Source organism: Chelonia mydas, chromosome 9, assembly GCF_015237465.2.
Source record: "Chelonia mydas isolate rCheMyd1 chromosome 9, rCheMyd1.pri.v2, whole genome shotgun sequence".
Taxonomy (NCBI): Eukaryota; Metazoa; Chordata; order Testudines; family Cheloniidae; genus Chelonia; species Chelonia mydas.
In genome coordinates, this window is record NC_057855.1 from 22380056 (window position 1) to 22400710 (window position 20655).

General features: G+C 40.2%; 1 protein-coding gene across 2 annotated transcripts in view; it reads right to left on the bottom strand.

The window, feature by feature from the left end:
* IQCJ (IQ motif containing J) overlaps nucleotides 1-20655 on the bottom strand; it is a 303641-nt gene that overhangs the window by 128028 nt on the left and 154958 nt on the right. Inside the window, exon 6 of one of the 2 annotated variants that reach the window (XM_043522394.1) lies at nucleotides 15430-16681. The exons of the other annotated variant lie outside the window; for it this stretch is intronic. Within the exon in view, the coding sequence (XP_043378329.1) occupies nucleotides 16670-16681 (12 nt within the window). The 3' untranslated portion in view covers nucleotides 15430-16669. Of the gene's footprint in view, nucleotides 1-15429; nucleotides 16682-20655 lie in introns of those variants that run through there. 2 annotated transcript variants of the gene reach the window in all.

Sequence of the window (20655 nt, forward strand, 5' to 3'; positions counted from 1 at the left end):
AAACCCCCAAATTGGTTGCGAGTTTAATAGTTAGATTTCAACAACCAATTATCAAGTGTCAACAGGCACTAGAACAGCCTTCCCACGGAGTCACAGATAGTCCCCTTGGTACTCCGGATCTGTCTTGCCACCTAGATAAGCCTGCCTTTGTGATAAATGGCTCCTTAGACCAAGGTTCACAGCAATATTCAGGTTACTCCCAGTCCCAAAATACCAGCCGCTTATTCCAGGTGAATTGAACCTTAGATCTCACATCAAAGACAATACTTGTAGCCAATCCTAGAATAAACTACCGAAAGATTCGTTAAATAGGTAAAGGAAACAAGAGTTATTGACAAGGTTAAAGTAGGTAAATATATATACACAAATGAATTACAATCTTAAATTTCAAAAGGTAATAGAAGCTTTTATTCTAAGCAAGCTCTATATGTCCTTTAGGGCTAACCCAGGCTAAGCAGCTAGGGATCCCTTGCTTATGCCTAGAAACCATGCTCTCCCCTCCAAGTGCAAGCAGAACAGAGATATATTTCCTTCTTGTTAGGGGTTTGTATTCCCTTCCCCCCATGTGCTCTGAGCTGCAAACTCATCTTCATGGGTGGGGTCGGGGGTGGGAAAGAACAGAGCAGCAAAGTTTTTTGTCCTGTTTAATGTTCCACAATAGTCCATATGGTATTGATAGGCCTTCCTTGTTGGCCAGGACATAACATCTTCTGTTGGAAACCAGCACTTTACACTAGTTAATGTCCCTCTCTTGTCAGGTGATTTACAATATCACAGAGGCTTACAATACAAATGTTTAAGTATTACCTTACAAGATGGGATACAGATACTATAAGTGTGATTAATGCAGGCAGCAACTCACAAGCATTCAATAAAGTCCAAATTCTAAACACATTTTTATAGTTCTAATACCTATTTTAATGATACTAACCCACAGGTGAGTCAGACTGATTCTAGTGTTCAGTTGAAACATGGGGACTGTGGCATGAGCTGGAACCTGGTCTGCCAGCATCATACTGTACAAAAACTATAATATGGTAATGGGATATAAATGCACTAGTCAGCTCATTGCTATTTTTTCTTACAAGGAGGATGGCATTAAAACAAGTAGAGGGTTCTCACCAGAAGGGTCCAGTGTGAGATTATCTGTTGGTCTGGGTTGAATACTGATGATATCCGCCTCTATCACTCTCTTTATATTGGTTAAAGACTCAAGCTGCAAGTTCAGATGGCTTATGTGAGATGCAACATTGCTACCCACGACCAGCTTTATGCCAGCTTGCCTCAGCATGAGTGTGTATATATATATATATAGAGAGAGAGAGAGACAGAGAGAGACAGAGACAATCTGCCACTAGCTGAAACCCTTATTCATATTGGAAAGCACCTTACTTCATGAGTTGTCCCACTGACTTCAATAAGACTATTTATGGAGTAAGATATGATTAATTATGTGTAAAGGTATCGGAATGTGGCCCTTAGACAACATCTCTTTTACTGTCCAGACTGTTATAGCAAAGTGGGTGATACACTTTTTGCAGTTCTGTCACCTAATGGTTGTTGTTATAAATTTAGGGGTGGGCAAACTTTTTGGCCCGAGGGCCACATCTGGGTGGGGATATTGCATGGCGGGCCGTGAATGTAAGGCTGGGGCAGGGGGTTGAGGTGCGGGAGGAGGTGTGGTATGCAGGAAGGGGCTCAGGCAAGGAGCTGGGGTGCAGGAGAGGGTGCGGAGTGCAGGAGGGGGCTCAGGGAAGGGGGTTGAGGTATAGGAGGGGTGTACGAGGAAGCGGCTGGCACCATGTCCCTGCGGCCCCTGGGAGAGGAGGGGCAGAGGGCTCAGCACGCTGCCCTCACCTGTGGGTACCTACCCCAAAGGTTCCCAATTCCAGGCCAACGGGAGCTGCGGGGGGAGGCACCGACAGGCAAGGGCAGCGCGCAGAGCCCTCTGCCTCCCCTGGCCCAGGGGCCATAGGGACATGGTGCTGGCTGCTTCCGGGAGCGGCATGGGGCCCGCGGCACCACAGGGGTGGCAATCCTGCGGGCCGGATCCAAAGCCCTGAGGGGCTGGATTTGGCTGCGGGCCGTAGTTTGCCCACCCCTGTTATAAACTGTTAGAGTTGAGTGGATAGTGGAAAATATTTCCCACAAACATTTGTTCAAATGCATCAGTGAATTTTGATTGAAGAGTTTACAATCCTTTTATGTTCACTTTCTGTGAAGATTTCCCTTATGTAAACCCTCACATTTTTCTCATGTGGTTATTTACAAATAACTACATTTAAACTTGAATTCTCAGTCATTGAGATGATGATTTAAGTATTGCTAATTTCTTGGTTATGTCGCACTACTATATGGACTATCAAGTAAAACACTAAACAGGCTTGAACTAGAGGCAGAAAAAAAATCATTCCTCGGAGGCTCTTTTACTTGGATATATTTTTCAGACTGTATCTTTAAAATTACATGTTTACATTAGTTTCCCATTAGCTGTGTTATAATTTCAAGGTATAGTCAGACAGAATGGGCCAGCTGTGCTGCTTGACACATTAAATCCTGACATTCCTTTGATTTCAATGGAGTATTAATGAACAATGGCCTCACAACACGTATAATGGACCAGCAGAAAGACAGCTGAATTTGAAAGTGCATACAGAATATTTTTGTTGTCTTTAAAGTTTTATCTATGCCACAAAGAAATAGCTGTTCCCCTAAATATTCTTTGTAGATGCGGAAAGGAATATTCCTATAGCCAAGAGTTTCTTGTGAATCCTTAAGAAGATAATAACATCCCCGTGATGTTCCAGCAAAGAGATACACTGCATTATACTGTCCTTGAAAACACCTTCAGGTACCACATGGGGATCATTATCACTCAAGAGGTGGAAAGGGTCACTGTGAGGTTAAGAAAGAAGATACCTAAATGATGGGCCCTTATCTTGAACTTGTATAGGACTTGTGTATGACAAATACACTCTCTTGTTAGAAAACGTGCAATCCACGCAAGGAAATACTCATTAGTCTTGGATCCTCATTCTGAGGTCATCACTGAGAGCAACGAGATCGCAGTGTATGACACCAACTGTATAAGAGACTACTTTATCTCTTACTTATTTGGAGCCCTCAGACACCTTCCTCCCCCTTGAGGAGGAGAGCAGATATGGGAGCCTCAGGACTTCTACATTCAAACCTGTCCTGAAAGTTAAGTTCCATTTTCAGCCTTGCCTCAGCTCCATGAACTAAGCATCTCTACACCATTCGAGAAATCATCTGTTCAGGGGGAATCTACCCCTGGCTGGATCTACCAGTTTAGGGCAGCTTTGTACAAGAAGAAAAGTTTAATGTTGCCCGAAAGCACCAGAGATGTTAGGCGCACAACTTTTATTTTCAACCTTCTGCAATACAGTCAAAAGTAACATTTAAAAATGAGACAAGGAACTAAATTAATTTCTGGAGCATAAATGAATAAACAGATATGTCTGTAACAACAAACTCCCAAACACACGAGTTTAAGCTGTTGGACCCTAAGTATTATATTGTACATTTTTTATAATATCGAATAGAGTCAAGTGTAAAGCTATTTAATACATCTTTGCGTCTAAGCAGTAAATTATTGAGGCTGACATAAACTGCATCTGAATGCCTAACTGTAACTTACAGGCTACAGTTCAAGTTTTCCAAACAACAATGTTTTCCAAGTATTTAATAAAATCAATATCTCTGGGAAAGGTAGACATCTAATCAGCAGCTGGGCGTATCTACAACTACGAAAGGCTTAATGCAACATGTACATATTAAGTGGCAAGAGCCGATCCCTCAACTATATTTGCCTTTTACTATTTTGATTAGTGATCTCTATAATTATGCAAATAAAGACACTTCCCCCCCATGAAGGTAAGGCAAATCTTAAGCTTTACTAAAAGCAGCCATTCTGATATGACAAGCCTTTTACTTTTTTAAATCCAGAAGGTCTTTCAGGTGTAACACTTATAATTACGAGTAAATTATGTGTTATGCTTTCATAAATTTTCTTTTGAACAAGAATGCCTAATTCTTTTGCACAGTAACATGGATAATCTCCCTTGATCCATGACAGGATGTGGATCAGATCACAAAAAGGATAATGTTTAATAATTTGTCTCAGGAGGTAAATGAGTTTTTCCTGTTGGCATTTGTACTCCACATCACTTTAATACAATATGCTGTGAATTGCCTTAATTCAATACATTGATTCATTTTGGTTAGTAAACTTTGATACTTAAAACTGATAATCAGTAATTCCTTCTAAATCCCTTGTGAATGTTCTCTGTGGTTACAATAAGAAACTTTAAATTTTAGGGCTAAAGCTCAGTCTATATTTTTGTGCCTCATTTTCCTGTGCATATCAGATTTGCCAATTTCAACCTATGGTTCTTCACATTACAGTTTAAATTCAGTGGCCCTCATGGGTGTAATAGGGTGACCAGATAGCAAGTGTGAAAAATCGGGACAGTGGGTGGAGGATAATAGGAGCCTATATAAGACGAAGTCCAAATATCGGGACTGTCCCAATAAATCGGGACATCTGGTTACCCTCGGATGTCCCTATAAATTGGAACAACTGGCTACTTAATCTCAGCATCTTGTCATCACAGTCACCTTCAATCTAGTATTCTAAGTTATTGGAATGAGCACAGTAGTCATTTTTGGTTTGCTCTAAAGCATAACTTGTTATGAAAACTACTGTGTGCCACTCTTCAGTTAAGATACTAGAGATCAGGAATTCTCAATCTCTCTCTTTCTGAGGCCCCCCGAACATGCTATAAAACTCCCCAGCCCACCTGTGCCACAACAACTGGTTTTCTGCATATAAAAGCCAGGACCAGCGTGAGGGGCTAGCAAGCTAAAATGCTAAACCCCATGCCACAGCTAAATTGCTCAGGCTTCAGCTCCAGGTGGCAGGGCTTGGGGCCCTGGACATTAGCCCCATGTGGTGGAACTTCAGCTTTCTGCCCTGCGCCCCAGTGGGTCTGATGCTGGGCCGGCTTGGTGGCCCCCAGAAACCTGCGCATGGCCCCCCAGAGGTCCTGGACCCCTGGTTGAGAACCACTGCTATAGATAGTATTTACTGTAGCAGATTAGCCTGCATAACTCCAATGCAATCAATATGTTGCTCAATTTATATTTACTATAAAAAAATCTACTCTAGCTCCAGAATACAATAAAGTGATTTTGCACTGACATTTAATAATAAGATTTTATAGTTATTTAGTGCCTTTGATCCCCAAAGATCACACACACACACACACACAGAGATGTGTAATTTCACCTATAGCTGAAATGTAATGATGCTTGTGGGCACAGCCTATTTAACAAGGCATAGCAACACTACACAATAGATTAGGCTAGGAAAGGAAGTGGAATAATGTCTGCAAATGAAACTTCAGAGGCAATTTACATAGACAATGTACAGCAATTATCCAAATTTGAGTTTGGCTATGGTACTTAAATAGCATGTCCTCTGCAAAGGTGACCAAAAGATTAATGTGGACTGGGGAAATAACCAGATCTAGTTTTAATGAGCACAATTCACTTTCTGCCATTAAACACAAATTGCATTCATTTTAACCTTGTTGTACTCCTCTCTGACCAAACTAAACACACTTCTAATGCCCCAAGCAAAAATGAATTTTCACTGAGCACAGTCAGAAGATGAAATCATGGAAATCCTTAGAAGATTCATCTTTTCAGTTGAAATGTGTACCTCAACTAAAACATTTTTTGTGGCCCCTGCTCAACAATGGGTGAAATATGTCAACAACGGATTGCTTATTACACTGTCGAGATTGCACTGGAATGACAAACAGTAAAGTGTCCAAACTCAAAGTGCTTTATACAGTCAATGGGCGATACGCATTTTACTTTCACATTTTTAGGATAAAGAAATTTAGAAAACAATGGCATCCTCTAACCTCTGAGACCTTTGGGAAGCTGCCAAACCCATTCTCACTAAAATTTACTTTAAAGTAACAAGTGAGGAACAGCATATAACTAGAGCCTTCAATTGCTTTAGTGTCAATTATCAAGTAATGGGAGTTACAGGATGGGAATTTAGCCTAAGGAGAGAGAAAGTAGTCACCAGATTATCAAAAATGGAAATCAATTTACATTATTTTCCCCCCTTACTCCAAGACCAATGCTGCTTTACCCTAAATCTATTTTCCCAGGAGCATAAACTGCAATAACATTATACAGATGGCTCTGCATAGATCATATTGTAAATTTACATTTGTTATTGTTTCATGAGACAACTTATTTCAGGGAGATGTCAAATAAGAAAAATACTGAACAGAAAGATTGGAATGCTTCATGTTGAACTGGCATGTGGTGAAGAAACTGCACCACATGGGACCAGAGTTTGATTGCTGTTCTTATCTTTCACTCGATTGGCTAGCAAGAGATTAGAATGCCATAGAGGCAACGGTATCAACTCCTTGAGCAAGGGAATGTTCAGTGACATGCTACCATGATGATCTTCAATGGCTGGTAGAGTGAGAAGCTGATATGAAGGAGGCTTACTTCCTGCTCATTCTCCTTTCAGCACCCAAAAATTACTTAATTCTCCTTGGAAAAAAATGCCCATTCTAGCTTTTGACTTTATCATTGTTTACTTTTTGTAATGATGTGTAAAATGTAAAATACATTGTGACATTCATTCTCTGCCTCCTGCACCAATGAACAAGAGGTTAGCCAACAATAAATAAGATATTCTTTTATTAAACATTGGAGAGGAATTATCAGAATTACACATTGTATTGCATTTCATCCCATGTAAATACAGGTCCCCCATTGTCACAGTAGTGTTGACACAATTAATGGACAGCCACTTACCTAGTTTTATCTTGATGTTGAAGGTGAACATCCAAAAGTAAATGAATTAGAGAAATATTTGCTTTCATCTGAACAATGTTAAGTTTAGTTCCAAGCTCAAAATAGTTATAACTATTTGGTTATAACTGATATATTTCTGAAATAATAAATTTCTGCATAAAGCAGTTAACATATAAACTATGCATTTTTTCCAACAGATGTATCAAGACTGACTTAAAAACAGGGGTCCCACAATTATTCTGAAATCCACTGAAAGTGGTCATCTTTTTACTACAGTCATTACTTTACATCAGTATCACTTATTTTAATTCAGGCCTCTAATCAGTTTAAATAGGATTAGCAATGCAACATTGCTAATTTCATACACATTGTATTAAGGACACTACATATGAAACATTTATTTCCCTACATTACAGGAGTGTTGTGAGGCTTAACTCATTAATGGTTGTGAGGTGCTTAGATATTACAACGATGAATCACCATGGAAACTTCATAAATAAAATAAGTAAAGGGAAGGGGTGTCAGAAGGTTCTTCCTCCTTCTGACCTCACAGTGGGAACTGAAAGCTCAAACTCCACCAGGTATTGGCAGAGTGCCAACCACCAATTTGCTTGCTCTGCTTAGTGTATTGTGTTTCCAATAGTACTTTATCTGAAATCCTTGTATTTGTACTGAAATATGGTTTGGTCCTCACTTGGAGTTAAATTGGTTAACTTTTATTTAACAGAGTTTCCTAAGCAGCAGTCTAATGAGGTGGAAAGACAGGTCACTTCTCCAACAACAATCTGTTCAGTTCCAGACCGTTCAGTTCCATCTGCCCTCTGCACAGCCAGACTAATTAAACACAAGCGCAAGCCACAACAACCGTCACAACAATAGATATATTCCCATTAATTTTTTTTCATTTATAAAATGAACCTAGTATCAAAGCCCTTTTGATGCACATATATTTTTAGATGTCTTATTTGCCAAGATCAACAGAGGCTTTCTGAGCCAAACAGCTATGCCCCATACAAAGGTAATTCCACCCACAAAAAAAAAAAAAAAAAAGTGTTGCAGAACATGAGGGAGAAAACCTACAGATTTCTATACAACCCGGGGAGTGGAGGGGGGAGGGTGGGAGGGAAAGAGGGGAAGCTACACTGCTTCCTGCAGGCAGAAGAGCAATCCTGGAGAGCACTAAATAAATATCCTGTGGAGGAACATGACCTGGTTCTCCCCATGGAGAAAACACTGCCCTTGAAGAATGAGATGTTAGTGGGAAAGTAAATTCCTATTCCTGCTAGGAGTTGGATTCCCTAATATAAAAGACCTATCCAGCAAGATCCTATTTAAGGTGATAAGTCTATAAAAATGCCTCTTAGTACTGGAAGGATTCTGCTCTGGAGACATAACAACAGAAGCCAACATTTCCAAACGTGGATATCTAAAATCAAACACCTAAATAAGTGATCTTAATAATCAGAAGTGCTAAGCACCTACAACTCCCATGGAAGTCAATGCAAACTATAGGTGCTCAGCACCTCGGAAAAGCAGGCCACTTACATTGTGGATATATGTGGCTTTAGGTACTTATAGTTGAAAATTCTAGACAGAAGCTTTATCAAAATTGACCACAGCCAGATACTGACCAAACTTGCAACAGATTCCATTCTTTGAGACACATAAAAACACAAAGGATCAAATTTCCAGAAACGGTTCTAACCTGAATATTAGGGAGGAAACTTCCATCAGATATTCCAGGATGGTTACAGTGAACGAGGAGCTGGCATGAGACCTCCCGGAGAGAGAAAACTGCAAGTTCCTTCCCTTTTTACACATGCTATTGGTTGCTAGGATCTTTGCAGGATTACAGGATCTGAAGGATTTTTGTGAAAACTCCTCTCTCCTCATAATCTACCTCTCGACAGCTTTCCAAATTACTTTCCAAGAATGATGAATATGTTTGGATCATTTGCCAGAGGAGTGGAACGATGGCTGTTAGCAGGACAAGTCAGTGCTTCTTTAGCTATTGGGTACAATCAGGCTCCGTCAGTTGAGCTCAAATGTAAGTTTCTGCAGCAGTCTGAGAAGCAACAGAATCAATGATAAGGTAGGGATTTAGGACTAGATTTATAAAGATTTTTAGGTACCTAAAGATGCAGATAAATACCTACTTATTTACAATGGCACGAAGCAGGCTAGGCATCTAACTACTACTGAAATCAATGGGACTTAGGTGTCTAACTTGCTTGAGGCTTTTGTAAATTCCATGAGGCCCCATCTGCATTTTTAGGCACCTAAATATCTTCGTAAATCAGTAGAAACCTGTTCTTTGTACTTGTTTGTACAATGGTTAGGGCAATGGCACACCCATAACTACTACTAGCTATGACACAGAGTAGCTCGTGCTGAGTCATGAACATGATTGAACCCAATGATATGAACCACTGCACCTTCCACCTTGTTTCAAGGAGGAGCAAAGTGATCTATCACCCAAGTCCCTCAAATGTAAACATTCAATGTACCACGCTTTCTAATACCATTGGCTGGAAACTCATGATGCAGTTCTGCTGATCATCTTGTTCCCATGTGCTCATATTTTTGACCTCTGGAAAATAACTAATCATCATTAAATGAACACTGGGTCTTATGAAGTGCCCAGATTCTTACTGCCTCCTGCCCAGTGGCTCACTCCCATATACTCATTTGTCCCTATCAACATGTTCCGAGCAATACTGTCCAGCTGGCTGTTGGAGGGGCCCAATAATCAGCCAGCAGTCAGAAAGGGGTTATTAAGTCCTGCATGAGTTTGTTAAGGACCCCACAGCTAGGAGTCTCTCTCTCACACTAACAGCATTCCAGCCAGACAGGAAGATGTCTGCACTTACCACAGATTGCATATCTCTTGGTCACAAGGGAAATCATGAAGACAGTTTTTGGTGTACCATTCTGTTTGTCAGGCAGAGAGGTAGGCCAATGGATACTATATTTGGATCATGGATCAGTGACTTTCCAGTGGAAACTGGAACTAGACTCATTTGGAGTCAGGCAAAATAAAACCTACCAAAGCTACAACTCTCAACAGACTGACAAAGGTGCACGCAACAGCGCCAAAACCAAACCTTGTGTTGTGGAAAAACTGTCCTTTGGTATGTGGGTAACCCATGCCTCACTGAATCAGCCCTGTCCTATGTGGAATGAGGTCTGAAAAACTCCTGATTAACAGCATGGTGTGTGCTATGCTTTAAGGGTTACTGCTTCTGCGAACACCAAATACACAGTTGTCCAGGCTGCACATACAAGCACTTTCTCAAACGCTGTCTATGATGTGAGAGACATGCTCACACTAATGCTCTGTAGCAGGGTGCTAGTGCAGAAGAACCTAATTAGACCTGTCCAGTCAGCTCCAATCAAGGGAAGCAGATTGGGGCTGATGGAAAAGGCCTGATGCTGGCCTGAGGATTGGCAACATCTGCTGGCCTGACAAGCCAAGGGCTATAAAGGCTGGGAGGGAGCCAGAAGGAAGGGACGCTGCAAGGGAGAAGTCAGTCAGGGAGAGAGCTGGAGGTCTCCGAGCAGGAGGCTGACTATGCCTGTAAGGGAAATAACCAAACCTGTAAAGCTTGTATATAGATGGACTGATGGTGGGACAATGATAAGTAAATAAAGACATGGGTGTTGCACAACCATGAAGCCTCTCCGGGCCTTACTGGGGAGGGCAAGCAGGCCCCAGGAAGAGGGGCGGGTCGTGAACCCTGTTACATGCTACCATTGTCCTGTGCAATGCCCCACACAAGAGCTGGTTCCAAATCCATCTCTTGACAGCAGGCATTAGTGGCAGCATAACCCTTCCTGAACCCATAACAACTTGAGAGACTGGAGCTGTGGTCGCCAGCTGGTTGATCTTGAAGGCTACTTGTTCCAATGGACACATACCTCTGGAACTCCCCTTCCTCCTGGGACCTGGGGAGGACAAGTCCCTGGAACTCTTGGAAGCAGGAATTAAGTAGCCTATAGCAGTGGAAAATTCAATCTGTCATGACACAAGGGAGAAAGCACTTACAGGGTTATCCTCCTGGCTTTCTTCACTGTTTACAAACAATTATATTCTCTGAAGAGCTCTTGCACATTTTACATTTTTGTGATGCTCTTCTGCAAGCAAGAATCATTGTGCACAAAGAGCAACCTGGACAAAAAGTACAAACCAGGTACTACACCCTCCTACTTCCTGAGAGGAATCAGACCTTGGAGAATTAGCGCTGGAATGTTCCCATAGGCCCGGACTAGTCCATTTAGACAGAGGAAGAGATGCATACAGTGAACAACAGCATATCAGTGCTCTGGACTTTTAAAAGCATGTAACATTCTGAGAAATGAGAGTACAGGTGAGGAAAAGGGTAAGATTAGCCATTGCCTGCTCAGACCAGAACCGCAAACTCCATTTTATTGATTACAGTCATGGAAAAGATTTGAAAAAGAATCTGAAAAGCTCAGGAACTGGTTTTTGTACTTCATTTTGAATTTTTTAAAAAAAGCCCCTTTGTAGAAAATCTCATTTAATTTTATAGGGCTTTTTGGCTTTGAAATAAAATCAGAAATGTATTTAAAAATTTGAAACATGAAATTGCATTTAACCAAAAATAATTTGGTCTTGAAAACTGCAAAAATTTGAATTCTACATGTTCTTGGTGAAAAAGGCTAATTTACAGAAATTTCATGAAAAAATATGCAGGAAGTAGTGACAATATTTTGCATGAAATTTTAAGGGGGAGAAAGTTTCACTCTCCTGTTTACACTAATTAAAATAGTTTAGTTTCACTCTGTGCTGGCACCTCCATTTCAGACCATATCTCTGTTGTACAAGCTTCTAGTGGAAAAGTCATTTTTAATTTCTGACAAGCTTCATCACGTTTGGCAACATAGTTTTATCTTGTTATTTGTAAAAATATAATGTAGCCCAATGCCACTCATTAGAACTCTAATAGAGGACCTTAGAACATGCAAGCAAATCAGGTAAGCATAAAAGGATCATTTAATTCTCAGTGATTGCTTTTTCATGAGCCCATGAATTTCTCTTCTATAATTTACTGGCTAAAGGAGTATTTCAAAGACTTTGGTATACCTGCATTTGACAAATCATGTCTGCTCCCACAGTTTTTGGAACATTTCAATGTCATTGTATTCTGGTCAGGTACAAAGCCCTCTAAGGATCTTAAATGCGTTTAGAGAGGAGCTTCAGTGCATGTGTTTCCTGATTTAAGCTTAGAAGTGGGCATGAAGGCCAAGTGAAACGAACACATCAGGCACATAATATTTCATGTATTAAACAATTTTTGATGTTTGATGTCTCTAATGTATTTTATATTGCACAGTATAATAGGTACAGTCAGTTTTATATTTAAATGAATATAGAGAAAAAGACAAAGACCTTTTAAACCATACACCTCTCTTCTTATCATACAAATCAATATAGACATACAGAGAAGGTTATGAAAGAGACAAGCCACACACCCTGAACTTTTTGGGTATCTATATTTTTCTATAGCTTAGTATGAATTGTCAATATGCATGTAAGCAATATGCATCAGTTTAAAAAAAATAGTGCAAGTCCCATTTCCTCTAATAAAGGTGTGTGTTTGTTTCTGCCACTGTGATTTGTGCTGCTTCCCTGAAAGAGTTTTTACAGTCTTTATTCTGCATGAGTTTATGTCACAATAAAAATGACACTCAGAACACCTAAATATTTCATGTTGCTGTTTTAGCTTCAACACAAAACCTTCTAGCTAACTGGGAGGATTCTATCCCAATGAACAGATATTTTGTTACCCAAATGCCTTTCTGATTCTAATGGATTGCATGCTATTCCTTCCACGGGCAGGTGGCAAACAAGATATTTGGGGGTTAATTATCTATTACTTCTTAAGTATGTATATTACTTTGCTTGGGTAGATTTTTCATTTTAATATACAACTCAGAAATGCTTTTAAATTGATTGCAGTGTACGAGATAAGCAACTGCTTTAATTCCAAGGCTTTCATTCCATTAACAGCTTTTGGCAACACCATAAACCAAGAGATTGGAGGTTAAATAGGTAATTATCAGAATCCAAAATGAAATTTCCAAATACTGCTTTATTTTCTTATATACTGCAAATCAGCGAACTATCCAGCACTCACAGTGCAAGGCACATCAGCATTCTCAGATGTAGCTTTTGGTTATCATCTTGTAAACAGCTCCCCTGAAAGCATGTAATTCCAGAGAGACAGATGTGGGAGCCCTTATAAAACATACAGATTCTCCCGTATCTAAGCCTCTTTGCCCCTAGCAACCACCTCTGTTGTAGCTCTGCCCCTAGGCTTCCTATCCATTCATTTTTCAATGATTAACTGTTCTCTTTAACCATCTGCGTACAAAGGACCATCCTGACATCACTGTTATTGAACACCTGTTAACCTTCCAGAAAGAAAATAAAGGGAAGTGTAGAGGGTCAGGTTCGGGGAGAGGGTTTAACCTTTCCTCATCCAGAAGCTGGGGAAATTTACACAAGCTTTTGTTCATTTTTTCCTCTTTTACAGGAAAAAGCCCATGCATTAAATGGACCTTTTAATTGGACGCTGAAAATTATGACGAAAGCCAGCCTTTTACAACATTAAAAAAAAAAACCTTTGCACGGCTGAATGGATTTTTCCTTTTCTTTCCCTTTTCATATCCTTCTCTTTTTCATTTGCATCTTGAGGGCTCTTCTCTTTTCAGTGTCTGTTTTCACTCTCATCTCATTTTTCATCATGCTTAGCTGTTTGTCTTTTTCTCCCCCTGAAATCCTGTTCTCTCTGTAATTTGCACTATTCATAACTCTGGGGATCTTGAGTAGTTAAACAGCAATTCTGTTTTGTTTTTAAATCCTAGAAAATATCATTTGGTTTATTTTTTTGTTCCCCCCTAAGGGGGCCCTTGTGCAGACTACACCTACGAGTGGTAACGTAGGAGGGGGATCCACTTCACACAGCAAGCAGATGGGGGTTCTGCCGATGGTCTTTTGAATTCTACCTCTTCCAAAGAGAGATCTAGGACTATGAGAAGTTGGCAGGGCTGGGGAAGCCACTACTAGTAAGCACAGAGGCTACTCCTGCTGCATTAGAGGAGGGGACCTGAAGACATACTTCACTGGTCAAGTGGCCCTGTTATTTGATATATGGGAGAGGGAAGGAACTGAAGGCAGTATGATTTGACTCTGTAGCAGGACAGAGACTTGGAAAGAGACGACCTCGGAACAGAGACTTGAGAGAGCTGCTGTATGGACTAAGGCAGTATTGAGTGGGAGGTGGCCACGGAGAAGTGACTGATGTTTCAGGTTGGGGTGTTTGTGTATGCTGTGGAAACTATTTGTGGAACCAGGAGGGAGCCGAGAAAGCCACCCTGATCAGGAAGAAACTACATGGGGCCAAAGGCCTTTTAATTTAGTAGCTAGAACAAAATGCAGCTGTGCTGCAAGATGAATTCAGAGCAGGGAAAGAGGGTGCAGCAGACTAGACCAATCCCCACAGCTCCTAGAGCAAAAGGTCTCCATCAAGCCCCAACTGGTTCCAGTTACTCAGCATAGCTTTGTCTCTACCATCAGCGCCCTCACTCAGCAGCCTCTAGCTGTCCTTTAGTTTGGCCCCAGATCCCTCAATTCATCTGCCTTCCTCGTATCCATCTCCCTCCTCTGCTGATTAAATTGTTTATTTTTAAGGGGGTGCCTAATAAATCCTGTCATTGTATTTTAATCATGTTTTATGTGTGAGGATGGCAGGAGGGAAGAAGAGAGGAAAGAATGCATTATAAATAAAGACTATTATATTTTAGTCTCAGTGACAATATCTGGACGATAAGGGAATACTGCAATGAGTAGCAACCTTGATATGGACTTAAAGAATTTGTTTTCCATGGAACAAAACACAAAGGTTGATTTAGTAATACAAAGGTATTCTTTTGAGGAAAAAAATATTCTCTAAACCAATACAGTGCCTAGTATGATGGGTCCCTGTTCTTAAGTAGCCCCTCAGCATAACAAACACACATGATAAACAACAATAACAACTTATTCATGTTCTGTGGTAAAATCGTGCTTTGTTTAAAGTCACTCTTATTTTCTGGCATTTTTTTACAATGATATCTGTAGAAATAATATGATCTGAAATAGTTCCTGACAGGATTTATGAGAAAAGGATGGTTTATTCTCCTTAACCAGTTCCCCTCCATGTAAAACGATTTGAATTGCAATCTGAAAAATGTTAAGAGATTTTAAAAAGCAACACCAGTTTGTAGATGTTTTTAAAAAACCCTACATTACCTATAACTTATTGATTGTAACATTATTGTTAAGCTTAGGTAACTTTTTCATACTAGAGTTTCATCTGGGCCCAAGTAATTCAGAGCACCATATTAACACCGGGTGGTCATTTACTTCTTAGCAGTTATTCAGGTTTGGCTCAGAAAGTGAAACAGCAGTTTATGGTCCTGATCTTGCAAACAGTTAAGTGAACATCACTTTATTCATGAGTAATCACTTTGATTTCAATGGGATTGTTCTTATAAATTATGCCTGTGCTTAAGTGCCTGCAGAATCAGAACCTTAATTAGATGAAGGGCCCAGTCCGCAAAACATCTTGAAGTTAGTAACAGTTGAAGGTAAACACCACCTTTCAGGATTGAAAGTTTTTAGTTTGGTGTTGAAGTTTCATAGATAAACACACATGGTGAAAGATACTGTGGTTACCATTAAAATACAACAATTATTATATCCTGGTATCTGAAATACATTATTTTCCTATACTTAGAGCACTGTAAAATGTTACATTAGTTTCATCATGCAAGGCATATATCCTATTAACTAGGACCACCAGAATGCTTGATTAAAATTCCTACTTCAATCAATGTGAAGCCATTCTTCTTATGGTCATAAGAGGGTGGTTAAAGATATTAAAAACTGCAGAAAAGATCAATTTTAAGCCAGACCAAAGAAGACAAATGTCTGAATTTACCATCTGCTATGACATTTATTCTTGCTGCTGCTGCCAACAGGGTCAGTGTAATTGTGTCTGGTCACAGGAAATTCTTGGAGGCATTTGTTTCTGCTGAAGTTCGGACATATGTAAAGTGACCTGATTGTAGTAATGTGATTTTTAAAGAAACATTAAAAATGCAATGAGGAAGTCTGGTATGAGTAGAACAGAAATACACCTGTCATAGCACCATATTGTCATATTACAGCAGGCTAGTGCAAGTCAGAATCCCACAGGTTCTTTTGCATGAAAAGAGAAGACAATTTACCTCAAATTATTCTGCATAAGCAGCTATTTTTCACACTAAAATGTAGTAAGATCTGTGAAGATGTTGACTTATACAGATTACTTATTTCTAGACACAAAACAAGACTTTCAGATTCTAGCGATATTTATGGTTCCGATAGAACTGAACCCAAGAAACTCCTCAATCTGAACTATTGATGCACTGTGTCCTCAAAGCTGGAACAACAACTTTACAGAGGTTATGTGACCAGTATCTGGAATAGGTCAGCTTTACCTCCTCCCTATTGTACAACCTTTGTTCAACCCAATCAATCACTTGTGTAGGGGCAGAGAAAAGCAGAACAACATGTGGTATAGCTAAATGCAGGAGCTCAGAGCTTTTCCATGCCCTTTCCATAGGGGTACCTTGGCTTCTTCACACAACAGAAGTATGGGTCTTGGAAGGGAGTGGAGCCACAGGTTGTGTCTGTCCAATCCTCTGTAATCCTCTGGCTAAGCTTCTCTCAGGGTGGCGATTCATGTCCCTACTATGTACTACCCTGAGAGAGAGAGAGAGACTAAGGTGAGAGGAAGTTTTTTTTTGAGGGGGGGGGGAAGGGGGCGGAAGGGCGGGGCAGCGGGGGACTTTCAGGCTCATACATGATGTGAGGGGATCATACATGCTTGCCAAGCACTGATCCTAGACCACACAAAGTGGGGGGGGGGGGGGGGGACGACCTCATTGCTGGACATTTCTGCCTTTGCTATAAATTGAAATAACTAGTATATTAGACAACTGTGTTCCTCTAAAAGAAGAACTGACAGTGAATTGTGGGTAATATCAAAACTGGTGGCATTTTAAGGGCAGGATGATATCTTTGTACATAATTTAAATGACCTTTACGAATAGTACATCTGACCTAACTACTGTAGGGAAAGGAAAGGAAAGGAAAGGAAAGGAAAGGAAAGGAAGAATGTTTTGCTCCTTAGGTTTCCACATTAATAATATGTTTGTACAATAAATGCTTTTGTTATTGTACTTGGGGAGCGGGGGTGGTACAATGAAGAAGACAGACATCATATATTTAACTAGTGCAATCGTTGATTACTGCTTGTGGCTAGTCTGTACTTTTTTAAACACCTATTTCTAATCTTCCAATGTAAGCTGAATTTCTAGGACTGCAGGTAGGATCAGAAAAGCAAAGCAAAGCAAAGCAACTTGGATTATTTAAAGCCTGTACATAATGAGTACATAAAAAAACACTGAGCCATGAAAAGGCTATTTAGGCCAATAATAGCCTGTTTCCTTATTGAGCAGAACCTGGTTACCAATACTCAAACAGCACTGCAGGGAAAGATTTTTTTAGACTGAGTATTCTGAAAAAGAGAGAGGCAGATTTTCTAAGTGTTATATAGCTGTGTAGTTCTGTTATATAGCTGTGATGTTGATGGGCATCTTATGGCTAAATCCCCTCACATCACTTAGAAAATTTAACTCATCTTTTAGTGATCAGTAACAAGAAATTGTGAGATAGGGTCATTTTAAAAAAAGTTAATCAGTTACACAAGAACAACAATGAACATATACAAATACATTGCTAGAGATTCTCTATAGTCAAAGGTTTCAGAGTGGTAGCCGTGTCAGTCTATCGTCATCATGAATAGGTTGGAATATGAACGAGAGGCTGGTAGGCAGCTCTCTAACACCACATTCTAGAGGCTATTACCCTATGATCCCACTGAGGGTTATCAAAAGAAACTACACCATCTGCTCAAGAAATTCCCTGAAAAAGCACAGGAACAAATCTGCACAGACACACCCCTAGAACCCTGACCAGGGGTATTTTATCTACTACCCAAGATCCATAAACCTGGAAATCCTGGACACCCCATCATCTCAGGCATTGGCACCCTAACAGCAGGATTGTCTGGCTATGTAGACTCTCTCCTCAGGCCCTACACTGCCAGCACTCCCAGCTGTCTTTGAGACACTACTGACTTCCTGAGGAAACTACAATCCATTGGTGATCTTCCAGAAAACACCATCTTGGCCATTATGGATGTACAAGCCCTCTACACCAATGTTCCACACAAAGATGGACTACAAACTGTCAGGAACAGTATCGCCGATAATGTGACGGCAAACCTGGTGGCTGAACTTTGTGACTTTGTCCTCACCCACAACTATTTCACATTTGGGGACAATGTATACCTTCAAGTCAGCGGCACTGCTATGGGTACCCGCATGGCCCCACATTTTTATGCCAACATTTTTATGGCTGACTTAAAACAACACTTCCTCAGCTCTCATACCCTAATGCCTCTACTCTACTTGCGCTACATGGATGACATCTTCATCATCTGGACCCATGGAAAAGAAGCCCTTGAGGAATTCCACCATGATTTCAACAATTTCCATCCCACCATCAACCTCAGCCTGGACCGGTCCACACTAGCAATCCACTTCCTGGACACTACAGTGCTAATAAGTGATGGTCACATAAACACCACCCTGTAGAAACCTACTGACTGCTATACTTACCTACATGCCTCCAGCTTTCATCCAGACCACATCACACCATCCATTGTCTACAGCCAAGCTCTACGATACAACCGCATTTGCTCCAATCCCTCAGACAGAGACAAACACCTACAAGATCTCTATCTAGTTTTCTTAAAACTACAGTACCTACCTGCTGAAATGAAGAAACAGATTGACAGAGACAAAAGAGTACCCAGAAGTCACCTACTACAGGACAGGCCCAACAAAGAAAATAACAGAACGCCACTAGATGTCACCTTCAGCCCCCAACTAAAACCTCTCCAGCGCATCATCAAGGATCTACAACCTATCCTGACGGACGATTCCTCACTCTCACAGATCTTGGGAGACAGGCCAGTCCTCGCTTACAGACAACCCCCCAATCTGAAGCAAATACTCACCAGCAACCACACACCACACAACAAAAGCACTAATCCAGGAACCTATCCTTGCAACAAAGCCCGTTGCCAACTCTGTCCACATATCTATTCAAGTGACACCATCATAGGACCTAATCACATCAGCCACGCCATCAGGGGCTTGTTCACCTGCACATCTACCAATGTGATATATGCCATCATGTGCCAGCCCCTCTGCCATGTACATTGGCCAAACCGGACAGTTTCTATGTAAAAGAATAAATGGACACAAATCAGACGTCAAGAATTATAACATTCAAAAACCTGTCGGAGAATGCTTCAACCTCCCTGGACACTCAATTACAGACCTAAAAGTCACAATTCTTCAACAAAAAAACTTCAAAAACAGACTCCAACGAGAAACTGCAGAACGAGAATTAATTTGCAAACTGGACACCATTAAATTAGACTTGAATAAAGACTGGGAGTGGATGGGTCATTACACAAAGTAAAAATTATTTCCCCATGCTAATTTTTCCCCCCTACACCTTCTTGTCAACTGTTTGAAATGGGCCATCCTGATTATCACTACAAACGTTTTTTTTTCTCTGCTGATAATAGCCCACTTTAATTGATTAGTTTCATTAGAGTTGGTATGGCAACACCCATTTTTTCATGTTCTCTCTATATATCTATCTATCTTCCTACTGTATTTTCCACTCTATGCATCTGATGAAGTGCATTTTAGCCCATGAAAGCTTATGCCCAAAAAAATTTGTTAGTCTCTAAGGTGCCACAAGTACTCCTCGTTTTTTTTGCTGATACAGACTAACACAGCTACCACTCTGAAACCTGTCTATAGTCAAAACGGTTTGTGGTCTGAGTAGTGGTGTGATGCCACAGATGACATCGAAGGATTAGATGCTTCAATGATCCAACATTTTAGTGATGATACAATTTTGATGTCAAACTAGAATTTATTCTACAATCTTTCTTGTAATAATCAGGATAATTAACCAGAAAAATCTGTATTTAGTTGGCGCTAATCTAATCACTAAAATCATTTTACTTTAATAAAATGATAATCATGTAATATACAGCAGGGAGAAAAGACATATTTTTAAATGCATATACCCCTCGGCTCTTATGCTAAACAGTCTATTTTTAGGTATGATCAGATACATATTCATATTTAATTTGCCTGGGAGTTTAGATCTCTAGTTCATGGTGGGCTCATTTCATTTATGAAAGTCAGAGTCAGCAAATATCTTAATTTTCAGTCCTTATCTTTAACTAACATTACTCAGCAGTATCAAGAAGAGCTAACATTTTCATTCATGAATATTTGATAACCGCTAATAGAAAGTTATAATAGTATCCTGGGGTATTAACAATGCCATTTGCATTTAATGTACTTATTGCATTGTGCAAGATTGCTATGTGAAAGTCGTAGCGTGCCTGGTTCAAAGCCTGCTGGAGTCAGGGAAAAGACTCTTGTTGACTTCAATGGGCTTTACATCAAGCCCAGGGAGAATGTTAAACTTGAGCAAAGAGCAGACTCTAGTTGGAATATATTGTTCAGAGAAGTACCAATATATAATACATTAATCATAAAGCTAATTTCCAAAACACA